At 36.8% G+C, this 21,642-nt stretch overlaps 1 protein-coding gene across 4 annotated transcripts in view; it reads right to left on the bottom strand.

Annotated features, from left to right (window-relative positions):
• The window catches only part of MINDY3 (MINDY lysine 48 deubiquitinase 3), a 122,071-nt gene that overhangs the window by 8,588 nt on the left and 91,841 nt on the right, over positions 1-21,642 (bottom strand). For 3 of the 4 annotated variants that reach the window (XM_070428503.1, XM_070428518.1, XM_070428524.1), the window contains 2 exons: positions 6,804-6,876; positions 4,385-4,472 (listed from right to left, as the gene is read on the bottom strand). In XM_070428503.1, coding sequence (XP_070284604.1) covers positions 4,385-4,472; positions 6,804-6,876 — 161 coding nt within the window. The remainder of the gene's footprint in view (positions 1-4,384; positions 4,473-6,803; positions 6,877-21,642) is intronic. The other variant, XM_070428510.1, reaches the window with a different exon arrangement.

The raw sequence follows: 21,642 nt of genomic DNA, 5'->3' as shown, positions 1-21,642 counted from the left end.
CGAGACAAAGAGCTTGGAACTGACCATATTTTGGGTTTCAGTCTGAGCTCTGATCAGAAAAGTTCTGTGACACTGAGAGGTCTGAACTCTTACAGGGTGTGAGTAGGTAAGAATGACAGGTCCAGTGGGTCTCAAACTTTGGCACATCACATCAGAATCCTCTGGAGGGTATGTTCAAACCCACTGCTGGGCCCTACCACCAAAGCTTCTACTTCACTAGGTCTGGAAGGACCTTAGAATTTGCATTTCAACAAGTTCTTGGACACCACACTTTGAGAAACCACTGCTCTACAGGGAACCAAGAGCAGAATCACATGCTTTGGTTGAGGAAAGAGCATGAACTACACAGGGGCAATGAGATGAGTCAGGTTCAGATGCTGAGTTTGTTGAGGAGAATAATAATAGCAGGAAATAAGCAAGCAGTAAGGCATGAACTTGGAGAGAACAAACAGAATAATCAAATGGAAAAAGAGAAGGGGTCCAGAATTCTCTTTAATTACCTCAAGGAATACTAAAATTAAAAAATTAATTTCTTGAACTATTAAGTTCTTAGAATAATTATAAGCAGTATCATGTAATTTCTCTAAAATGTTCTGACAGCAGCCTTGAAATAAATTAAAATAAAAATAATATCATTGTCTCAAAAAAAGTTTAAAATGCTAAAATTTATTAAACATTTATTAAGATATCTAAAACACAGTATTAGAGTCCAAAAAATAACTTTAAAAAAAACCCCTAGCAGTTGGAGTATGAACAAATGGCATCACAATCCAAGAGTCTTGCTAACAATATCAGAAAAAAGAATATTTTTTCATAAAGCATTTACAAAAAAAGTTTAAAAGTCTAATAGCTATATTGTGAAATCCTTAGTTACTTTTTGAATTTTACCTCACTTTCTTTATTCACAGTAATCATAACAGATACCAGTTTTAAAAATATGGGTTCCTTTTTCTTTTTTAATTACCAAGATTTGCAACAGCATGGATGGAACTGGAGAGCATTATGCTAAGTGAAATAAGCCAGTCAATGAAGGAAAAATACCACATGATCTCACTCATTCATGGATAATAAAGACCATTACAAACTTTTGAACAATAATAGATACAGAGGCAGAGCTGCCTCAAACTGATTGTCAAACTGCAGCAGGAAGGCCAGGGAGGGTTGGGGAGCAAGAGGGAGGGGGGTAAGAGATCAACCGAAGGACTTGTATGCATGCATATAAGCATAACTAATGGACATAAGACACTGGGGAGGCCAGGGGATTGTCAAGGGCGGAGGGGGGGGGGGGGGGAGGGAAAGGACACATATGTAATACCCTTTGTGATACTTTTAGCAATTAAAAAAAAAGATCTCTAAAAAAAAATGTTAATAATATTGTCTACTGTTAAAGATAGTTTAAATCTGAGACCTCAAATTAACAATTATATCTTGAAATTTAATAATTTTATCTTGACATTTTCATCCTATCACTGTTATTTTTCTTTTTTTAATTTAAATTTATTGGGGAGACATCTAATCTAATAAAAGACAAACATGCAAATTGACCGTACCTTTGCTATGCCTTAAGCCACGCCCACCGGCCAATCAGAGCGAATGTATGCAAATTAACCCAACCAAGATGGCGGCCGGCAGCCACAGAGCTGGAGCGAGCAGGAGGCTTGCTTGCTCCAGTGATGGAGGAAGCCAAGCTTCCCCCCTGCTGCGGCCTGGCTGTGAGCTCCACTCAAAGCAACAAAGTTGCAATTATAGAAGGTAAATAAACCCCAGATACCTGCTTTCAGCCAGCTGTGGCCACGGAGCTGGAGCAAGCCGGAATCAGCTCTCAGCTCCACTGAAGGGAACAAAGTTTCAATTATAGAAGGTAAATAAATCCCAGAATAAAAAAAAAAAAAAGAAAGAAAGGAGAGGCTGGGAGCTTCCTTCGCCAATGGGCTTGGGCAGGCTGAAAACGGCCCTCAGCCCTCACCCAGGCTGGCCAGGCACCCCAGTGGGACTCCTACCCTGATCCGGGATACCCTTCAGGGCAAACCAGCCAGCCCCCAACCATGCACCAGGCCTCTATCCTATATAATAAAATAGTAATATGCAAACTGACCCTAACCGCAGAACGACTGGGAATGACTGATCACTATGACACACACTGAACACCAGGGGGCAGACGCTCAATGCAGGAGCTGCCCCCTGGTGGTCAGTGAGCTCCCACAGGGGGAGCTCTGCTCAGCCACAAGCCAGACTGATGGCTGCCAGTACAGTGGTGGTGGTGGGAGCCTCTCCTGCCTCCTCTGCAGCGCTAAGGATGTCCGACTGCAGCTTAGGCCTGCTCCCCGCTGGCAAGTGGACATCCCCCGAGGGTTTCCAGGCTGCCAGAGGTATGTCTGATTGCCAGCTTAGGCCCAATCCCCTGGGGAGCAGGCCTAAGCCAGCAAGTGGTCATCCCCCAAGGGGTCCCATACTGCGAGAGGGCACAGGCCGGGCTGAGGGACCCCCTACCCCCCGCCCCCAAGTGCACAAATTTTTGTGCACTGGGCCTCTAGTTGGTTAAGAAGATAATATATGTTTCAAGTGTACATTTCTATGATACATGATCGGTATATTGCATTGTATGCCCACCAAAGTCAAATCATATAGGGTACCACCATATATTTGGTACCCTTAACCTTTTACTATCCCACCACCCCACTTCCCTCTGGTAACCAGCATACTGTTGTCTGTAATTATGACTTTCAGTTTTATATCCCACATGAGTGAAATCAAATGGTTCTTAGCTTTTTCTGACTGACTTATTTCATTTAGCATGATATTCTCAAGGTCCATCCATATTTCATCTTTTCTTATGGCTGAGTAGTATTCAATTGTATATGCACCACATCTTCTTTACCCAATTATCTATCGAAAGACACTTTGATTGTTTCCGTGTCTTGACCAGCATGAATCATGATGCTGCAATGCACATAGGGGTGCACATATCTTTGCAAATAAATGTTTTCAACTTCTGGGGGGAGATACCCATAAGAGGGACTGCTAGGTCATATAGTTAACTCTAGTCTTAATTTTTTGAGGAACCTTCATACTGTTCCATAGTGTCTGTACCAGTTTACATTTTCACCAGCCGTGAATGATGGTTCCTTTTCTCCACACCGTCTCCAACACTTATTTTCTGTCTTGTTGATAACAGCCATTCCTAACAGGTGTGAGGTGGTATCTCATTGTAGTTTTGATCTGTATTTCCCTAATAGCTGGTGAAGTTGAGCATCTTTTCATATATCTGTTGGCATTTATATGTCTTATTGGTCCTCTATCCATTTTTTAATTGAATTATTTGTTTGTTTGGTGTTGAGTTGTATGAGTTCTATATAAATTTTGGATATTTTTCTACTTGACAACACATCTCTTTTATAATAGAGGTAGAATAGAAACAATGAACTTTAAACTATGCTGATATCTAATGAAATGATCACAATGTACCTAGCTAAATAATTTGGTTTATGGTAACTCCTCCACTTAAATAAGAAACACGCCCTGAGCGGTTTGGCTCAGTGGATAGAGCATCGGCCTGTAGACTGAAGGGTCCCAGGTTCGATTCCAGTCAAGGACATGTACCTTGGGTGCGGGCACATCCCCAGCGGGGGGTGTGCAGGAGGCAGGAGGTCGCTGATCGATGTTTCTCTCTCATTGATGTTTCTAACTCTCTATCCCTCTCCCTTCCTCTCTGTAAAAAATCAATAAAATATATTTTTTTTAAATAAGAAACACAAAAGACAAATGTAGGCTGTAGAATTGGCTTTCCAAGGACACAGACATAACCTAAAAGAGTATTGAGAGTAGCATAGTTTCTTATTAACTGAGAAGCTATCAGAGCCTAATGGAAAACATGTCCCAACATGAAACAGCACAGCTCCACTCAAAGGTTTTTCTTCGACTCACCTAAAAGTCTCCTGGAACTTAGGTTCACTAGCAGTACTCTCACTTTATATAGGCTCCTTTACCTTCTTTCTAGTATTTAGGAACTTCTAAAAAGATACATACCAATCTATTGACACTAGTTACCTAAGAGAAGGAAAACAGGGGTGGGAATGGATAAAGATCTTTCTCTTTTTACTCGCCATACTTCTGAATTTTGACCTTTCTTTATAAAAACAGTATCATTATGTGTACATATTGGAGTATACACTATATTCCACTGGTCCTCTACCTCAAAGTTCTGTATTACTATACTGGCACATACATACCCTTCAATCCTCTCTGTAACAGCAAAGTATTTACACAATACTGCTTTTTTAGTCTCATATCTACATGTTAGAACATTTTAAGTGAGTAATAAAAGTGCTAAAACAATCACAGATGATCATCCCAATAGGACAAAACATTTCTTCAATTACATTACCTGATCAGGAAAAAATTCTTGAAGAAATGGACCCAATAGTATGATTCCTAATCCTTCTGGATCTAATTTATTCTTCATGAGATTTATACTGTGGGGAGAGAGAAAAACAAAACAAAAAACAGTGGGTAACAAAGGAAAAAAAGCTTATTTTTCTTCTTTCATGATTAAATTACTGGTACTATAACACGTTGACTGCCAAAAATCTTAAGAACTGTTCTTTTTAGCCTTTTAATGACAAATACACGGAATGACATCTGATTTGCCAAAACTTGGTTATTTTTAAACCAGAGTATTCTGTTACTATTTAGAATTTAAATTATGACGATGACTTTGGAATACAGTTCCTTATTAGGTAAAGTAATTTAAAAATTTAGGCTTCTAAGCACAGACTTATAATCCCCCAAAGGCAAATTCTCTTTGCTTCATAGGTATGCCTAAATTTAACAATCAAATGAGGCATTTAACTTAAAAATGTTTATTTTAAGCTCAAGGAGAAAAAGAAACAGGGTCAAAAGGAAATGGTGCATCAAAAACATCACCTAAAGCTTTCCAGAACCAATTGAGGTGGAAGCTTAAAATTCTTAGGCAATGTAACTTGAAGTTTAAAAAGGTAAGATAATTCTCAAAGAGCTAAGGTATAGTGAATTATAAGTGGTATATACTTGATTGTCCAGTAGCAGCCTAAACTAGATAGTGCTTTGCACAGCTCTTACCATGTAGGTGTAGCCACGGCTGGTTAAAAGTATTATGTGTGATTAAAAAGAAGGCAGAGAAAAAAGCAGACTGCAGTTGGAAGGGTTTTTAAAATGAAAATTTTCTGAAAAGAAATTTTTCATTCTCCATGTTATTTCCCAAACTATAAATGCCAAGTTAAATACGCCTTATTATTAAACATGCAAAGGATGTGACATTTTAAAGGGTCTGAGTAAGAGCAGGAGGTTATGACATGAAACAAATGAAGGTAAGGTCACACTGTATATAATTCATCTAATTCATTAATCCTAAATTTGCCCTGTTAATTTATGGGCCATCATGTATTATAAACCATACCAAAATACAGAGTGAATAACTGAGTCTAATCTTTTAGCTACTTCTAGAAAGACAATCTGACTAAATTATAGTAACTTTATAATTCAAGGTATGCTATGTATTTTAAGGAAAGAAGAACAATTAAATAATCTATGTAAAAACTGAAAAAAAAATCACTTTTTTTCCTCCTTCCTGTTGTAAGAATTATCAGTAACCAAAAATACCTGAGTTCAATTCTCTTTTGCAAATTAAGATAATGAAAAAAAGATGATCTCCATTTGGAAATCAGTTTAGAGGAAATACATTAATTACTATTTTTTCATTTATTGGACTAGTTCAATTCTTTTAAGTTGGAAACAGCAATTATGTCTGTTAGGAATGGGTAACATCATAGCTATAAGTAGTAAGATTCAGATATTAAATCAGATGTGATTAGTTTGTAAATGTACATATGCATTTCATACTTTCAAAGAAAACACACCTGATTTATTTAAAAACAAAATATGGTCAAGTTTTAAAAACTATGTGCATCAATATATTTTACACTGTTTTTGCTGAATCCTTTCCTTAAATGTTTTGTAAGCTAAAGTTTGTTCATTGCCAAAAAATTTTTTTCAGAAGGAAAACAACTTGTGCAGGTAAAACAAAAGTTAGTGTACATCATAGGTGATCTTTATTTTATTTCCATATTTGATCAAGATATGTATCCACTTAAGAAGAAGCACTTTGTGCTCATGCATAATAAAGATCCCAAATTTATGGAAGAAGTGATAGATGCAGCAAATGTGCAAATATAACAGTGAGACTGAAGACAGTGACATAATATTAATGTTAGTCAATACTTTGATACTTTCACTACTGAAAAATTATATTCTGTGATATTCTGTGTCTCTTACAAGGTTTTGGCTCAATTAGTTTAACCCTTTGTATGCCACAAGCGTCTACAGATACAATGATGATTTCTGTTTTGGACGTGTGGCAGTTAACTGGTTAATCACATAGAGATGTTCAAGGGCTAGCAATATAGACATTATACAGACCTATCACGACTTTCACTGAAGCTACTAAAGATATGGGCAAAATTTTTTTTAAATGGAAAAGGTTTCAGTGAGAAAAAGACATATTTAGTTTGTTAAAAAATGACATTTATATTTTAGCACATTTTCAGCAGTATAAGTACGTAGTAGGAATAGTGGGAAGGAAAGTTCATTTTTTGTATATCAAGTTTGTACTATAATACTGATTAGTCTGATTTATTCCTAAATCTTTGCTTTATATAAAGTACTACGCTTCATATATGCAGGTTTAGATTTTTTTAAAAAGCAAAACTGTGTATTTTAAATTAAATGGAATTTTTGAGTTGGTTAAATAATACTTCCTATTTACTTACTATTCAGGATCTGAAACAAGGTCCAACGCTTTCATCACATCTTCTAGAAGTGAATCAGATATGAATCCATTATCTGGGGGGAAATGAAACAACCTGGATTATGAGTTTACTTCAAGAAATGCTATTACTACTGATCATATTCCAGTGAAAAATCATATAAAATGTATGTAAAGAGTTAAGAACAGCTTATTAAGGTTATTTAGGTACAATGCCTATTATTATTAGACATTCTCTTATATTAGTTTTCTGGGGCACATAGGTAAAGATTTATTTTCAAGGTTAGTTTCTGAGAACTTGAAGGAAACCTTAAAGCCAAATTGCTTCTTGAAACAGGCTTAGAAATTTAAATGATAGAAGTTTGTTTCTACTTATAACAAATATTTAGTAATTAGGTATATCTTTCAATAAACAATGTAAACCTTTAAATTTCCTTTAAGAAATCAAGTTAAAATAATTCTTTATCTTCAATATATTCCTTTTATCACAATGTTATTTAACTTTTTGAAGAATGTTAATGTTTCACTGATATTTAGAAAACTGACAATATAAGAAGAAAAGATATCCTTATAACAGCCTTGATTCAAATAAAAGCTGTAGATTTAATGGGAAAAAATTAAAAGTTGAAGTGCAAAGTAGATCAAATGTTGATAAAGACTACCTTAAGAAAAATCCTTTTCTTGGGCTTGATAAGGAAATAGCACTAGCAAATGGCTCAAACTCTAATGATGCAATAGAATGTGACACACACAAAAAGCTTGCAGAACAGTGTGAAATAACAGTAGTTTTAAACAAACAAGTTGCTTATTCCCTTAAATGTACAGTGCCTGAGTTCTTCTACCCATTTACTCATTCCTGAAGACTGTCTCTAACACAATATCCTTTTCAGGGGATTAGACACTTTAAAAAAAAATCATGTCATGGAGAACAAGATGTCCAAAAGCCCTGCTTCCACAATCAAATAACAGAATAAAGTGTAGCTGCTTTCAGGATGTGGCATGTCCTCTGTCTCTATTAGAAAGGAATAAAGTAATTATGATTTCAAAATGGTGTTTTCTTAAACTTCATAAGCAGATGCTTATCCATTTGAAGATAGACTGACCTTGACTAAAAGGCTAGGTAATATTCATTTAGGGTAATTAAATGAATTTTAAAAAGTGAAGGTTTAGAATAATTCCAATTTGTCAAGTTACCAGTAGTCTGAGGTAGAGCAAATAAAGAACTTATTCTCTATAAGCCTAACTTTGATGAGTTTGAAATGTAGGAAAAAAAATACTTGTTTTGCTTAGTTAAGTCACAGCCAAAAGTTCAGCATCTCTGAATGCAAAACAGTCTTCATTTGGCCACTAGCAGGCAGGAACAATTATCTACAACGGTTTCTTTGCTTGTGGGCTATCATGTGGATCCACTTGACTTGACAAAAGCAGTGGAATTATCCTGATCTCCAGGAGCAGTGAATGGCAGAGCCTTATCTATTCTTGCCATAGCCCGAGACTCAGTCCCCTCTCCCCCAGAAAGAGCTAATTGGTTGGATAAAGACACAAACAACAGCTAGGAAAAAACAAAGTGCTCTTCTTAACTCAAACACGACCTCAAGCTTAAATATCCCAACACATTTCTAAGGTATGTATGAGATTTACAACTTGTAAACACTTTCTGGAGTACAAGAATAACTATAATAAGTCAGTGACTCTACATTTTGTACATACAGTATTTTAAAACCAGAGATTGTAATATAATTTTCTCAATACCTCAAAGACTTTACCCACAATTGAAAGAGGAGATCTGGAAAATGCTTATCTCTTTGAAACATTTATTTTGGCATTACTTTATTCTTTAATCATTCCTATCAAGAAAAATTCTTGATACAATTCTTGAAAAAGAACAGAATCATTAAGTCTAAAACCAGATGAAACTAGTATTTAGTCAACTGATTCATTAGAGATATGGAAATACAGACACAATGATGATAAAGACCTCAACACACAGTAAAAAAAACAGCAGAGGAAATCTACGAGAATACAATTGGTTGACTAGTCAGCACACCAAAAAAGCACTAAAAGAAAAAGTAGAACCTGAATGCCTGAGTAAGAACTTAAATACATTAATATAAAAAGGACTTTTATAAGCTTAAGCTTAGAGGAATGGGGGTTCTGCAATGGGGAGAACTAAAGGAGGCACAGCAATTGTGATGGTAAGCAAGGACTGTGTAAATATTAGAAGACAGTTAAATTGTTTTAAAACATTTAAAAAAGAGGAAAAAGCTGTATGTTTAAAAATAGGTTTTTTGGTGTGTTTTTAAACAAGCAAACAGATTGCAAAAAGTGCCAACCTCCTAGAGGTTGAGAGTAGAAATAGCTCAGTGCAAGGAGTAGTGATGAAAATTAGTTAGGTGAGTTTGTAATTTCCTGGGTAAAAGAACCATTTCATAATTGTGCAGAAATCAGAGTTCTATTTTACAGAGAAAGAAGTACCAGTCATGGGTTCCGTTCTGAAAGATTAGGGAATATAAGGAACAGCCTGAAGGGGGAGCCTGTCAGATCCGTTTTAACTGGGACACTAGCTAAACTGGGTGCTGCAGGAAGAAAGCAAATGTCAGGAATTAACAAAGGGCAAGTCACAGCCTGTGAAGAGGCTGGGGGAAAGGGGAGAAACATTTGAGACTGTAACATTTCCAAACCACTGTAAGTGAGAGAGAGTAAAGTTTCTTGGGAATAGAAAAGAAAACCAAGAGCTAGTTAGGGAGAAATTAATGCCACTTTAGTCAAATAATTAATAGTTGTTATATATTTACTAAATGTTGTATTATACTTTACCTATTATTTTAAAATTTTAATAACATATACGTGATTTTTGCCCCTAGGCAAAGTTAAGATATTTTCATATTTCAGCTTTCCTTGGTTTCTTTGCCGTTTGCTCAGCTGGCTCCCAATTGATGAGGAGCTCCTTAATGGCAGGGATTCCATAAGCCCAGGGCCTAGCACGGTCCTGGCACAAGTACCTGCTCAATAACATTTGTTACATTTAATTATTCAAGCTAGTCCTCACTTCAAGTTTCAACAAACTACTCTGTTCAGGCACCATAGTTTTTAAAAAAACAGTTTTGTGAATTGAACATATGAAGTTCAGAAAGAAGTGAGTAATTTATTGCCTGTGTTGTAGAACTACTTCTATCATGTGATGGAAAAATTGCAAAACAAACAAAAAATGGTGGCAAGATACAGAAAAACTATGGCAGGAACAGCATGAAACAAACAGTGATGACAACATTACAGCAAGATGAAGAAAGGCAGTGAAAAGGGAGGAAAGGGAAGCAGCAAAAGTATAGAATGGAACTGGAGAGCATTATGCTAAGCGAAATAAGCGTCAGAGAAAGATAAATATCACATGATCTCACTCATTTGTGAAATATAATGATCAACATAAACTGATGAACAAAAACAGATCCAAAGACAGAGAAGCATCGAACAGACCGTCAAACCTCAGAGGGAAGGTAGGAGAAGGTGGGGGTAAGGGGGAGAGATCAACCAAAGGACTTGTATGCAGCATATAAGCCCAACCAATGGACACAAACACCAGGGAGGTGAGGGCATGAGTGGGGGGGGGGGGGGGGGGGCAATGGGAGGATAAGGACACATATGTAATACCTTAATCAATACAGAAATAAATAAATAAAAGAGAAAGAGATGTATCATTTAAAAGGAACAGAAAAGACTGAGTTAAACAAAAGGCAATTTCTAGATAATATCTAAGGATTGCTATAATTGAAACAATCTATAAGTAGAATTATTCTTGTTGTTGTTAATCCTCACCTGAGTATTTATTTTTCCATTGATTTGCAGAGATAGTAGAAGGGAGGAAGGGAGGCAGAGGGGGAGAGAAACATTGATGTGAGAGACACACATCGATTGGTTGCCTCCTGCACATGCCCCAACCAGGGCCAGAAATCAAACCTGCAAGCCTTTGGTGTGCAGGCTGACACTCCAATAACTGAGCCACACCAGCCAGAGTGTAAACTTATTCTTAAAGATTAAAGAATACAGTACAATGAAATCATTCAGACAAAACATGGCTCTCACTATATTTTAGCCACTTTAAAAATAGTATTTAAGGGGCTCCTTTTAAATCAAACTATGTATTCCTGGCTCAAATACTAGTAGGGTTGCCTCTTTATATGTAATTCTACCAGGGGGAGAGTATAAAAGAGAAAAAAGAAAGCAAATTTTGAAAACCCATTAGGTGTAGTGTGAAAACCTGTGTCTATTTCAAATTCCATCTATGTAGAATCCTGTGGCTTTGGACATTACTGAATAAGCTCTATGTCACACATTTTTGAATTTTTTATAAAACAACAATATGGTCAAGTTATTGAGTATTTGAATAATCATATAGATATTAAATCCATTTCACAGCTGAGAAAACTAAGGTTGTGAACTTGCCTAACATCACACAGTTAATGAGTACCAGAGGTGGTATTTGAATCCAGGCTTCCAATACCAACTGGAGTGCTTCCAGCTCTCAAGAATTCACAAACTGCCACAAGACTGGTTTTCTTAAGAACAAAATGGTAATGATAATCCCTGCCTATCTCCTAGGTTTAAGGAAGGTTTTAATGAGACCATACAGGTAAAGTGCTTTATAAATTGTACGTTCCATGTAAAGCCAGACATAATTATTATTTTTAAACAGGCCCACCTTTATAAATCAGGGTTATGTTTCAAAAGGTCATTAATAAATCACCTGTTTAGAACACTGAAAAATGTAGTTTCATAGTGTCAATGCTATAAGTAGTGATTAGCCTGCACAAGTCCATTTAATTCATAACATACCTAAAGCATGGTGCTAACAGTGCCAAACGGGTATACCTAACTGTCAAACACATGAGTAGTAGCCAGGGCAGGAGCCATTAAGCACAAAAATATTCATGGGTACCAGAACTCAAATTCTCTTTTCTTCAGCTTCCCTCTAGGTCAATTATCCTACAAACATTCTGAAGAGGGTGACAAAGAACAATTGTCCCCATAGCAACCTCTGCTAAACGGAACGTGGAACTACCCAGAAGCTTGTAAGAACGGTAAGTATATTAAGTGTTCTGAGAAAGCCTGATTTGTTTAAATCTTGAAAGAAGAAAATATACGTTTGGGGAAAAAATAAAATTAGATTAACAGATGAGTTTCTGAATAACTAAATAGATTAAAAATGGAAAATTTTATTTTTAATCCTCCTTCTAAGAGTGAACTATATAGAGCTAAACCATAACAGTGATATACAGATGAAAAAGTGCTGTTTATTTTCTCCATGATAAGTAATATATAGGAGGAGATACTTTTTCCAAGGTGGCCGAACAAGTTTTAATGCTTTCTTCTTAATTCAGCTTATAGTGCTGCTAAGTTGTCACACAAAACTATATAGATGAAAACCATTTTATTTAATCAATAATTTTCTTTCTCTAGTAAAAACAGAGCAAATTTATTTTCATATGTACAGTATCTATGAGGACTCAATTCTGAAAAATTGCCACTGGTTATACTTTTAGTATTGGTAATATAAGAAATTCTAACTTCCCTTGTAAATTGGTAGAAGAAAATGAATAGTACAAGCCTGCTATCTCATTAATGATAAAAAAGAAAAATTTTGTGCCCTAGCTGGTTTGGCTCAGTGTTGGCCTATGGACTGAAGGGTTCCAGTCAAGGGCACATGCCTGGGTTGTGGGCTCCAGTAGAGGGCATGTAGGAGGCAGCCAATCAGTGATCCTCTCGTACCATTGATGTTTCTCTCTCTCTCTCTCTCTTTCTCTCTGAAATCAATTAAAAAATATTTTACAATTTTTATTTTGCAAAAAGCAAACAAACCTATTGTTTATGACAATTGTATCCTACTTTTAAAACCTTAGTTTTAGTACCTTTGCACTCCTGATGGATTTTTTAAAATCAGCGTTATAACATTAGCTTTTTAGAAGTTCAGGTCTCCTATCTGTGAATATTCCTTGCTCTGAAGACATTTCTTTATGCCTTTATTCAATAAATTATTATCATTTAAGATCTTTTGATCATTTCTTTAGATGTTTCCTTTCTCAAGAAACTCATTCACTCAGTTTTAATTTCAGTTCTAAGATTTTCACCAATGACACAAATGTAGGGGTATCTAAAAAAGCAGATCACATGAAAACCATATGTTTGGTTTTGTAATTGTATGTGGTAGTTACAGTGGGATAAGAGTATGTTTGATATCTTAGACATGCACTTCAAATAAAAATTAAGCAGCACTATTAAGACCTGACTAGAAATTCTGGGAATATGTACAGCTTTTCCATCATGCCATCGTACATACTAGTACTTCATCTTATAATATTCCATTCTGGAAGGCTTTTACATCTCATACTGTAATTTATATTAGTATGGGTAGAAACATGTCCTGAAATAGAACAAGCACTTATATATGTCTTTGTAGAGTTGCAAAGTGGTACTCTCCTTTGGAATATGAGATACAGAAAAGGTGACATCTCAAACAGAGTTTGAAATGGCAGGAAAAAAAACATATAACCTTAAATAAATCCTTAAGAGGGTATGCCACAGGAAACTGCTCAACTCATTCTCTGAAATATACTTCTTATAAAATTCAAATAACCTCTTGCCTCTAGCAAACACTACAAATTATTTTTCTTCTGCCCTGTCTTTTCACTCAGGTCAAATATTTTGCTGGCAATTTCATACATATAAATCGCTACCATGAAATAACCAGCAACTTATTTATTTTTATATATATATATATATATATATATATATATGTATGTATATATATATATCTTTATATATGTATATATTTATAACTTTATATATGTATATATATATGTATATATACACACACATACACACACACATATCACTTTCTTCTCTTTAAGCTTCCATTTGCCAATGCAATTCTTCCTCAGGTCTTCATGATAGCTTGCTGACTAATCTAGGTTTATTATAATCACACCATTTCTTTGAATCTTAACACTATTAACATCAATCTTACTTTCATATTAACTTGTTATTATAGTTTATGAAATCTATCCTATAGGAAGAAGTTTGGCCCTTAGCTCAAAATATATTGGATATATTTAGGAATAGAAATGATTTCTTTCTTTTTTTTTTTATCAGAAGATTCAAAGTAGCAAGAGAATGATTGTAAATTTGTCACCATCCATTATATAGTTCAATGTGCTTCACATGGCAATGACTCAAAGCTGCTGATTTACTCTAGGGCTAATTTCATTCTGTAGTAAGTCTATTTTACTTCCTATCTAAAGATTTAGAATGAAATGTTATCTAGCATTTAAAATATTATTAAATCCCAGAGCAAATAAACTTGTGTGTGTGTTAAGTTATGGAAAAAGCATAGTGGAAGAAAACAACTCAGTCAAATCAGCAATACAAGCACCAATGAAAATGAGGTGGAGAGAGAGAGGAATTGACATTTATAGATACCTACTATGTTTTAAGCATTGGACAGGGTATTTTCTATAACATTATTCATCTTCAGATTGACTCTTAAGAAATAGGTCTCATTACTCTCATTTGATATAAAAGAAAATGGACTCATAGACCTAAAAGGAACTAAAAGTTATACTGCTACTAAGAGAATAGACATACTGTCATGTGCCATATAACAGCATATTCAATGGTGGTTCCATAGATTTTAATGGAGCTGAAGAATTCTTATTGCCTAGTAATGTTGTAGCTGTCCTAACATCATAGCACAACGTTACTCATGTTGTGGTGATGCTGTTATAAACAAACCCACTGCCCTGCCAGTCATAGAAAATTATAGCATATACAATTATAGTAGTAGGCTATCCCATCAGGGTTGTGTAAGTACACTCTATGATGTCTGTACAAGGACAAAATAGAAATATCCTAATGACGCACTGTCAGGATGCATCCCAATTGTTAAGTGGCACAAGACTATTCCTAGAAGTTCTGTGAGTCAAATTTTCAGAAATGAAAAGAGCAGATCTTCAAGAGTTAAAGTTTTAAGATAGAATAAAGTGTATTCATAAAGATAATTGAGACCATTCAGAGTTCCAATGTACTTCACTGATCCAACAACTTAAATTTCTACATGGTATTTACAATGGAATTCAACGTATGATGTGGTTTTAAAGTGATTCAGCTATTATACTTTAGTTATATTATAATTAGTACACAAATGTAAAGGTGTCAAAACAACATAACTACCAATGGACTTCAAAACGAGAAGTTTAACAAGTAAATAGAAATCATAATAAAGAACTAAACAGAAATTCTCAAGGTTAAGAATACAGTGAATGAAATTAAAAACCCAATAGGTAGCTTGAACAGCAGACTCAATCAGGCGGAAGAAAATATCTGTGAGGGCAGATATCAGAATATTATTAAGTCAGTAAAAAATAAAGAGTGAAGAAAACCTAAATGAATTGTGGGGGACCACAGAAAATAAGCATATCTGTATTATAGGAGTCTTGGAAAAGAGGGATAAAGGAACAGAAAACTTACTTAAAGCAATAATGAATGAAAACTTCCCAAATTTGGAGAGAGATATGACCATCCAAGTATAGGAGATTCAAAGATCCCCAAAGATATTCAATACAGAGACCCCACAACATTATCAAGCTCTCACAAATCAAAGACAAATAGAGAATTTTGTAAGCAGAAAGAGAAAATATTCATCACATACAAGGGAATATTGATAACACTATAAGCAGATTTCTCAGCAGAAACCTAACAAGCCTGGAGAGACAGCGATAATATATATTCAAAGTGTTCAAAACAAATAATTGTCAACTAAGAATTCTCTATCCAGGTAAGTTGTCATTCAGAAATGAAGGTGGCATAAAGACTTTTGAAGATAAACTAAAGCTGAGGATATTTTTAAAAATGAGACCTGCCCTATACTAAAGATAATTCTATAAGCTGAAAAAAAGGACACAAATTAGTAACATGAAAATATAAAATTCACTGATCAAGTTGAATATATAGTCAAATTTAAATTTTGAGGGGTAAAGTTAGGATATTTATGTCAAGGAACTAGAAAGAGACGAACAATGAATCCAAAATTAGTAGAAGGAAGAAAAGAAAAAAGATCAGAAGAGAAATAGATATAATAGAGACAATAGAAAAGAGTAATGAAATTTAAGAGCTGGATTTTAAAAGTATAATTGATAAACCTTTAGCTAGACTCATCTAGTAAGAAGACTCATAATAATAAAATCAGAAATGAAAGAGCAGACAATATAACTGACACAACAAAAATCTTGAGTACCATGAATAATTATATACCAACAAAACTGACAATCTAGAACAGTGGTTCTCATCCTTCCTAATGCTGCGACCCTTTAATACAGTTCCTCATGTTGTGGTGACCCCCAACCATAAAATTATTTTCGGTGCTACTTCATCACTGTAATTTTGCTACTGTTATGAATTGTAATGTAAATATCTGATATGCAGGATGTATTTTCACTGTTCGCAACCCACAGGTTGAGAACTGCTGATCTAGAAGAATCAGATAAATCCTAGAAACACACAAATTACCAGAATTGAATCATGAAGAAATAGAAAATCAGTACAGATATGCTAGTAAGGAAATTGAATCAGTTATCAAATACCTCCCAACCAAAAAATGTCCAGGAACAGATGGCTTCACTGGAATATTCTGCCAAACATTTAAAGAAAAATTAATACCAATCCTTCTCAAACTCTTCCAAAAAAACAGGAGAAAATGCTTCCAAATTCATGTTATGAGGGCACCATTATCCTGATACCAGAAACACACAAGGATACCATAAGAAAAGAAAATTACAGGATAATATCCCAATGAACATAGTTGCAAAAAACCTCAACAAAATATTAACAATCCAAATTTAACAATACATTGTTTTAAAAAAGCATACACCATGGGCAAGTGTGATTTATTTCAGAAATGCAAAGATGGTTCAAAATCAACAAATCAATCCATGTGATACAGCACATTAACAAAATGAAGGATAAAAATGGTCCTCTTACTAGAAGCAGAAAAAGAATTTGACAAAATTCCACATTTGTTTATGATAAAAACTCTCAACAAAGTGGATATAGCGGGAATGTACCTCAACATAATAAAGGCCATATATAACAAACCCAGAGCTATTACTACACTCAAGGGTGAAAAGCTGAAAGCTTTTCAAAACTCTAAAATCAGGAACAAGATAAGGCTGTCAACCCTTAACAGTTTTATTCAACATAATATTGGAAGTCCTAGCCACAACAGTTAAGACAAAGAAAAAAAGGCAATGAAAGGCATCTAAATCAGAAAGAAAAAGTAAAACTGTCCCATTTGCAAAATGACATCCTATATAATAAAGAGGGAATATGCAAATTGACCATCACTCCACCACAAAGATGGCAGCGCCCACAGCAGAGGTGAGGTTTCTGTAACACAAGATGGCTGCACCCATAGCAGAGGCCGAGTTCCCGTGATGAGCCTTAACAAGCAATCAGCAGGGACTTGAAGCCACGACCCTCCCTCACCATGGGGCTTGATAAGGGACCTCAGGCTGCGACCCCCCCTACCCTGGCGCCAGGCCAGGGGACCTCAGGCTGTGCCCCTCATCCAGCAGAGCTTGACGGGGAACCTCAGGCCACCCCCGCTGCCCCAGAGCCAGGCCGGAGCACCTCAGGCTGCGCCCCCCACCTTGGCGCCAAGCCAGGGGACCTCAAGCCACAACCCCCAAGCAGGGCTTGACAGACAACCTCAGGCCATGCCCCCCACCCGGCAAGGCTTGACAGGGGACCTCAGGCCTCGCCCCTCCATCCGGCAAGGCTTGATGAGGGACCTCAGGCCACACCCCCCGCCTTGGCACCAGACCAGGGGACCTCAGGCCATGCCCTCCCCCCCCAGCCCAGCAGGGCTTGACAGGAGACCTCAGGCCGCACCCCCTGCCCTGGAATCGGGCCAGGGTACCTGAGGCCATCCCCCCACCCCGGCACCAGACTGGGGGACCTCAGGCCATGCCCCCCACCCAGCTGAGCTTGACAAGAGTGAGACCAGCTGGATCTGGATCTAGCCCAATGGGCGGGGGGGCTGGCTGGGTCTGGAACTCACGCAATTTTGAGGCACATGTGGATGGGCAGGGACTTGACTCTGGGTCCCCTGGTGCGCCAAAGACTCTGACAGGAGGAAGATTTTCATATACATTTTACTAATTTTCTTTCATCACTGACACTTCTATTATAGAGGAAGGACAAATAGCAATATTAAAATATTTCCTCTAGTTAATCCCCTTTTAATGTGCATGAATTTTGTGCACTGGGACACTAGTCTATATATATAAAAGCCAAGTGACCAGAACAATGGAACAACCAGATAACCAGTCGCTATGATGTGCACTGTGGCAGCCAACTGTCCCAATCAGGGCCCCTATCGGCACCCCCAACCTCCTGCGGCGCCTCCCCCCGGTAGGCCCAGCCCCTGATCAGCCTCCCCACCCAGATCAGGGCCAGGGCCGGCCAGTCCACAACCTGCAGCCCCTGCCGGCCCCATCCTTATTGCCTCCCCACCCCGACCAGGGGTGAGGCTGACTGGCCAACTGCCCATGGCCCCTCTCCCCCACTGGCCTGGTCCCAATCGGGCCCCATTGGAGTGGGCCAGCCAGACCTCACCCATGCACAAATTCGTGCACTGGGCCTCTAGTAATATCATATATTAAAGGCCCGATGCACGAAATTCGTGCAAGAATAGGCATTCCTTCCCCCAGCTGCTGGCACCAGCTTCCCTCTGGCACCTGGGACCCAGACTTCCCTCTGGCACCCGGGACCCAGGCTTTACTCCAGCCACCGGCAGGCACCCAGGACCCAGGCTTCCCTCTAGACCCCAGCAGGCACCCGGGACCCAGGCTTCCCTCACAGCCCCGGCTTTGTCCTGAAGGTCGTCCGGAAGGATATCTGGTCTAATTAGCAAATTAAGCTTTTATTATTATAGATAGGAAGGCCTGAAGACTCTACCAAAAAAGCAAAAACAAAAAAAAAAACACCACCTGTTAGAATAAACAAATTCAAAACTTGCAGTATATAAGATCAATATACAAATATCTCTTGCATTTCTATAAACTGATAAACTATCAGAGAGAAATAAAAATCTATCCCATTTACCATTGTTTAAAAAAGAATAAAATATCTAGGAATAAAGTCAGCCAAGGGAATAACAGACCTGGACACTAAAAACTATGAAACACTGATAAAAGATATTGAAGAAGACACAAATAAATGGAAAGCTCATGGACTGAAAGATTTAATTGTGTTAAAATGTTCATATTACCCAAAGAGATCTCCAGATTCAATGCAATCCCTATAAAGATCCAAGGCATTTTTCACAGAAATAAAACAAGCAATCCTAACATTTGTATGGTACCACAAAAGACCCCAAATATCCAAAGTAATATTGAGGAAGAAGAACAAAGCTGGTGGCATCACATCCCCTGTTTTCAAACCATATTACAGAGCTATAGTAATCAAAACGGTATAGTATTGGTATAAACACACATATGTCAATGGAACAGAATAGAGACAGTCTGTTCAATAAATGGTGATGGGAAAATTGGGCAAGTATATGCAAAACAAAACAAAACAAAACAAAACAAAAAAACTGAAACTAGACCACCAACTTACACCACACACGAGAATAAACTCAAAATGGATAAAAGACTTAAATGGAAGTCATGAAACCATAAAAATGCTAGAAAAAAGCATAGGCAGGCAAAATATCAGATACCTCACATAACAGAATTTTCACAGATACATCACCTAAGGCAAGAGAAACAAAGGGAAAAATAAACAAATTGGACTACATCAAAATAAAAAGCTTTTGCACAGCAAAAGAAACCAGCCTCAAAATGAAAAGGGAACCTACTGTATGGGAGAACGCATTTGCCAATGATACATCTGATAAGGGGTTAATTTCAAAAAATATACAAAGAACTCATACAACTCAACACCAGTTAGACCAGCGGTTCTCAACCTGTGGGTCGCGACCCTTTTGGGGATCGAACGACCCTTTCACAGGGGTCGCCTAAGACCATCAGAAAACACATATATAATCAAATATTGTTTTTTGTGATTAATCACTATGCTTTAATTATGTTCATCCCCCTGAACATAATTTGTAACAATGAAAATACATCCTGCATATCAGATGTTTACATTACGATTCATAACAGTAGCAAAATTACAGTTATGAAGTCACAATGAAAATAATTTTATGGTTGGGGGTCACCACAACATGAGGAACTGTATTAAAGGGTTGTGGCATTAGAAGGTTGAGAACCACTGGGTTAGACAAACAGTGTAATTGAAAAATGATGAAGGACCTAAATAGACACTTCTTCAAAGAGGACATACAGATGGCCAAGAAATATCTGAAAAAAATGCTCTAAGTCACTAATCATCAGAGAGATGCAAATTAAAACAACAATGAGGTACCATCTCACACCTGCCAGAATGGCTACCATCAACAAATCAACAAACAAGTACTGGTGAGGATGTGGAGAAAAAGGAACCCTAGTACACTGCTGGTGGGAATGCAGACTGGTACAACCACTATGGAAAACAGTGTGGATTTTCCTCAAAAAATTAAAAGTGGAACTGCCATTTGACCCAGTGATCCCATTTCTAGGAATATATCTTAAGAAGCTAGTAACACCAATCAGAAAGAATATATGTACCCCAATGTTCAGAGCAGTGTTATTTAAAGTAGCTAAATTCTGGAAACAGCCCAAGTGCCCATCAATGGATGAATGAATTAAAAAACAGAGGTACATTTACACCATGGAATACTATGCAGCTGTAAAAAAAAAAAAAGAGAGAGAGAGAGAAGGATTTCTTACCCTTTGAGACAGTATGCAGGGACCTGGAGAGTATTATACTAACTGAAATAAGCCAGTCAGAGAAAAACAAGTATCACATGATCTCATTTATATGTGGAATCTAATTAACAAAATAAACTAATGAACAAAACAGATCCAGAGACATTAAAGCATGCAACAGACTCAGATATTTCAGAGGGAAGGGGAGTGAGGGGGATGAGATTAACCAATGAACTAACATGCATATACGCATAGCCCATGGATAAACAATAGTGTGGGGGAAGGCCTGGGGAGGGGACTGGAGCAGGATGGAAGAAAGAGGATTAATGGGGGTGGGGGGAAGGGAAATCTTTAATACTTTTAACAATAAAGATAAATTCAAAAAAAAAGAGGTGTTCATTAAATCTTAAAAAAAAAAAAAGGAGACATACTAATGGCCTATAGGCTTATGGAAAGATGCTCAATATCACTGATTATCGGGAAAAGGCAAATCAAAATCACAGTGAGGTATCAGTCCTCACCTGTTAGAACAATTAGGATAGCTTTTATCAGAAATATAAGAGATAAATGTTGGTAAGGATGTATAGAAAAAGAGAACCCTTATACACTATTGGTGGGAATGTAAAATAGTACACCCATTAAAGAAAACAGTATAAGGTTTCTCAAAAATTGAACTCCTAGGTATATATCTGAAGGACTTCAAATCTGTAGTTTAAAGAGATCTGTGCACGCCCATAGTCACTACAGCATTATGATAGCCCAGATATAAAAACAACGTAAGTGCCCATCAACAGATAAATGGATAAAGAAATGGATTACAAACATGCACACGCACACACACACACACACATTATTCAGGCAGGAGGAATAAGAAAATCTTGCCTTTTGTAACATGAATGAATTTGAGGGCATTATAATAATTGAAAGAAGTTAGATAGAGAAAGACAAATCCTATACTTATATGTAGAATTCTAAAAGAGCTGA

This window comes from Myotis yumanensis, unplaced genomic scaffold (assembly GCF_028538775.1).
Source record: "Myotis yumanensis isolate MYYU_CA2020_CCGP unplaced genomic scaffold, mMyoYum1.0.hap1 SCAF_1, whole genome shotgun sequence".
In the NCBI taxonomy this organism is placed as follows: Eukaryota; Metazoa; Chordata; class Mammalia; order Chiroptera; family Vespertilionidae; genus Myotis; species Myotis yumanensis.
Note: the sequence above shows the minus strand (reverse complement) of the source record. Positions and strands in the feature narration are given on the sequence as shown.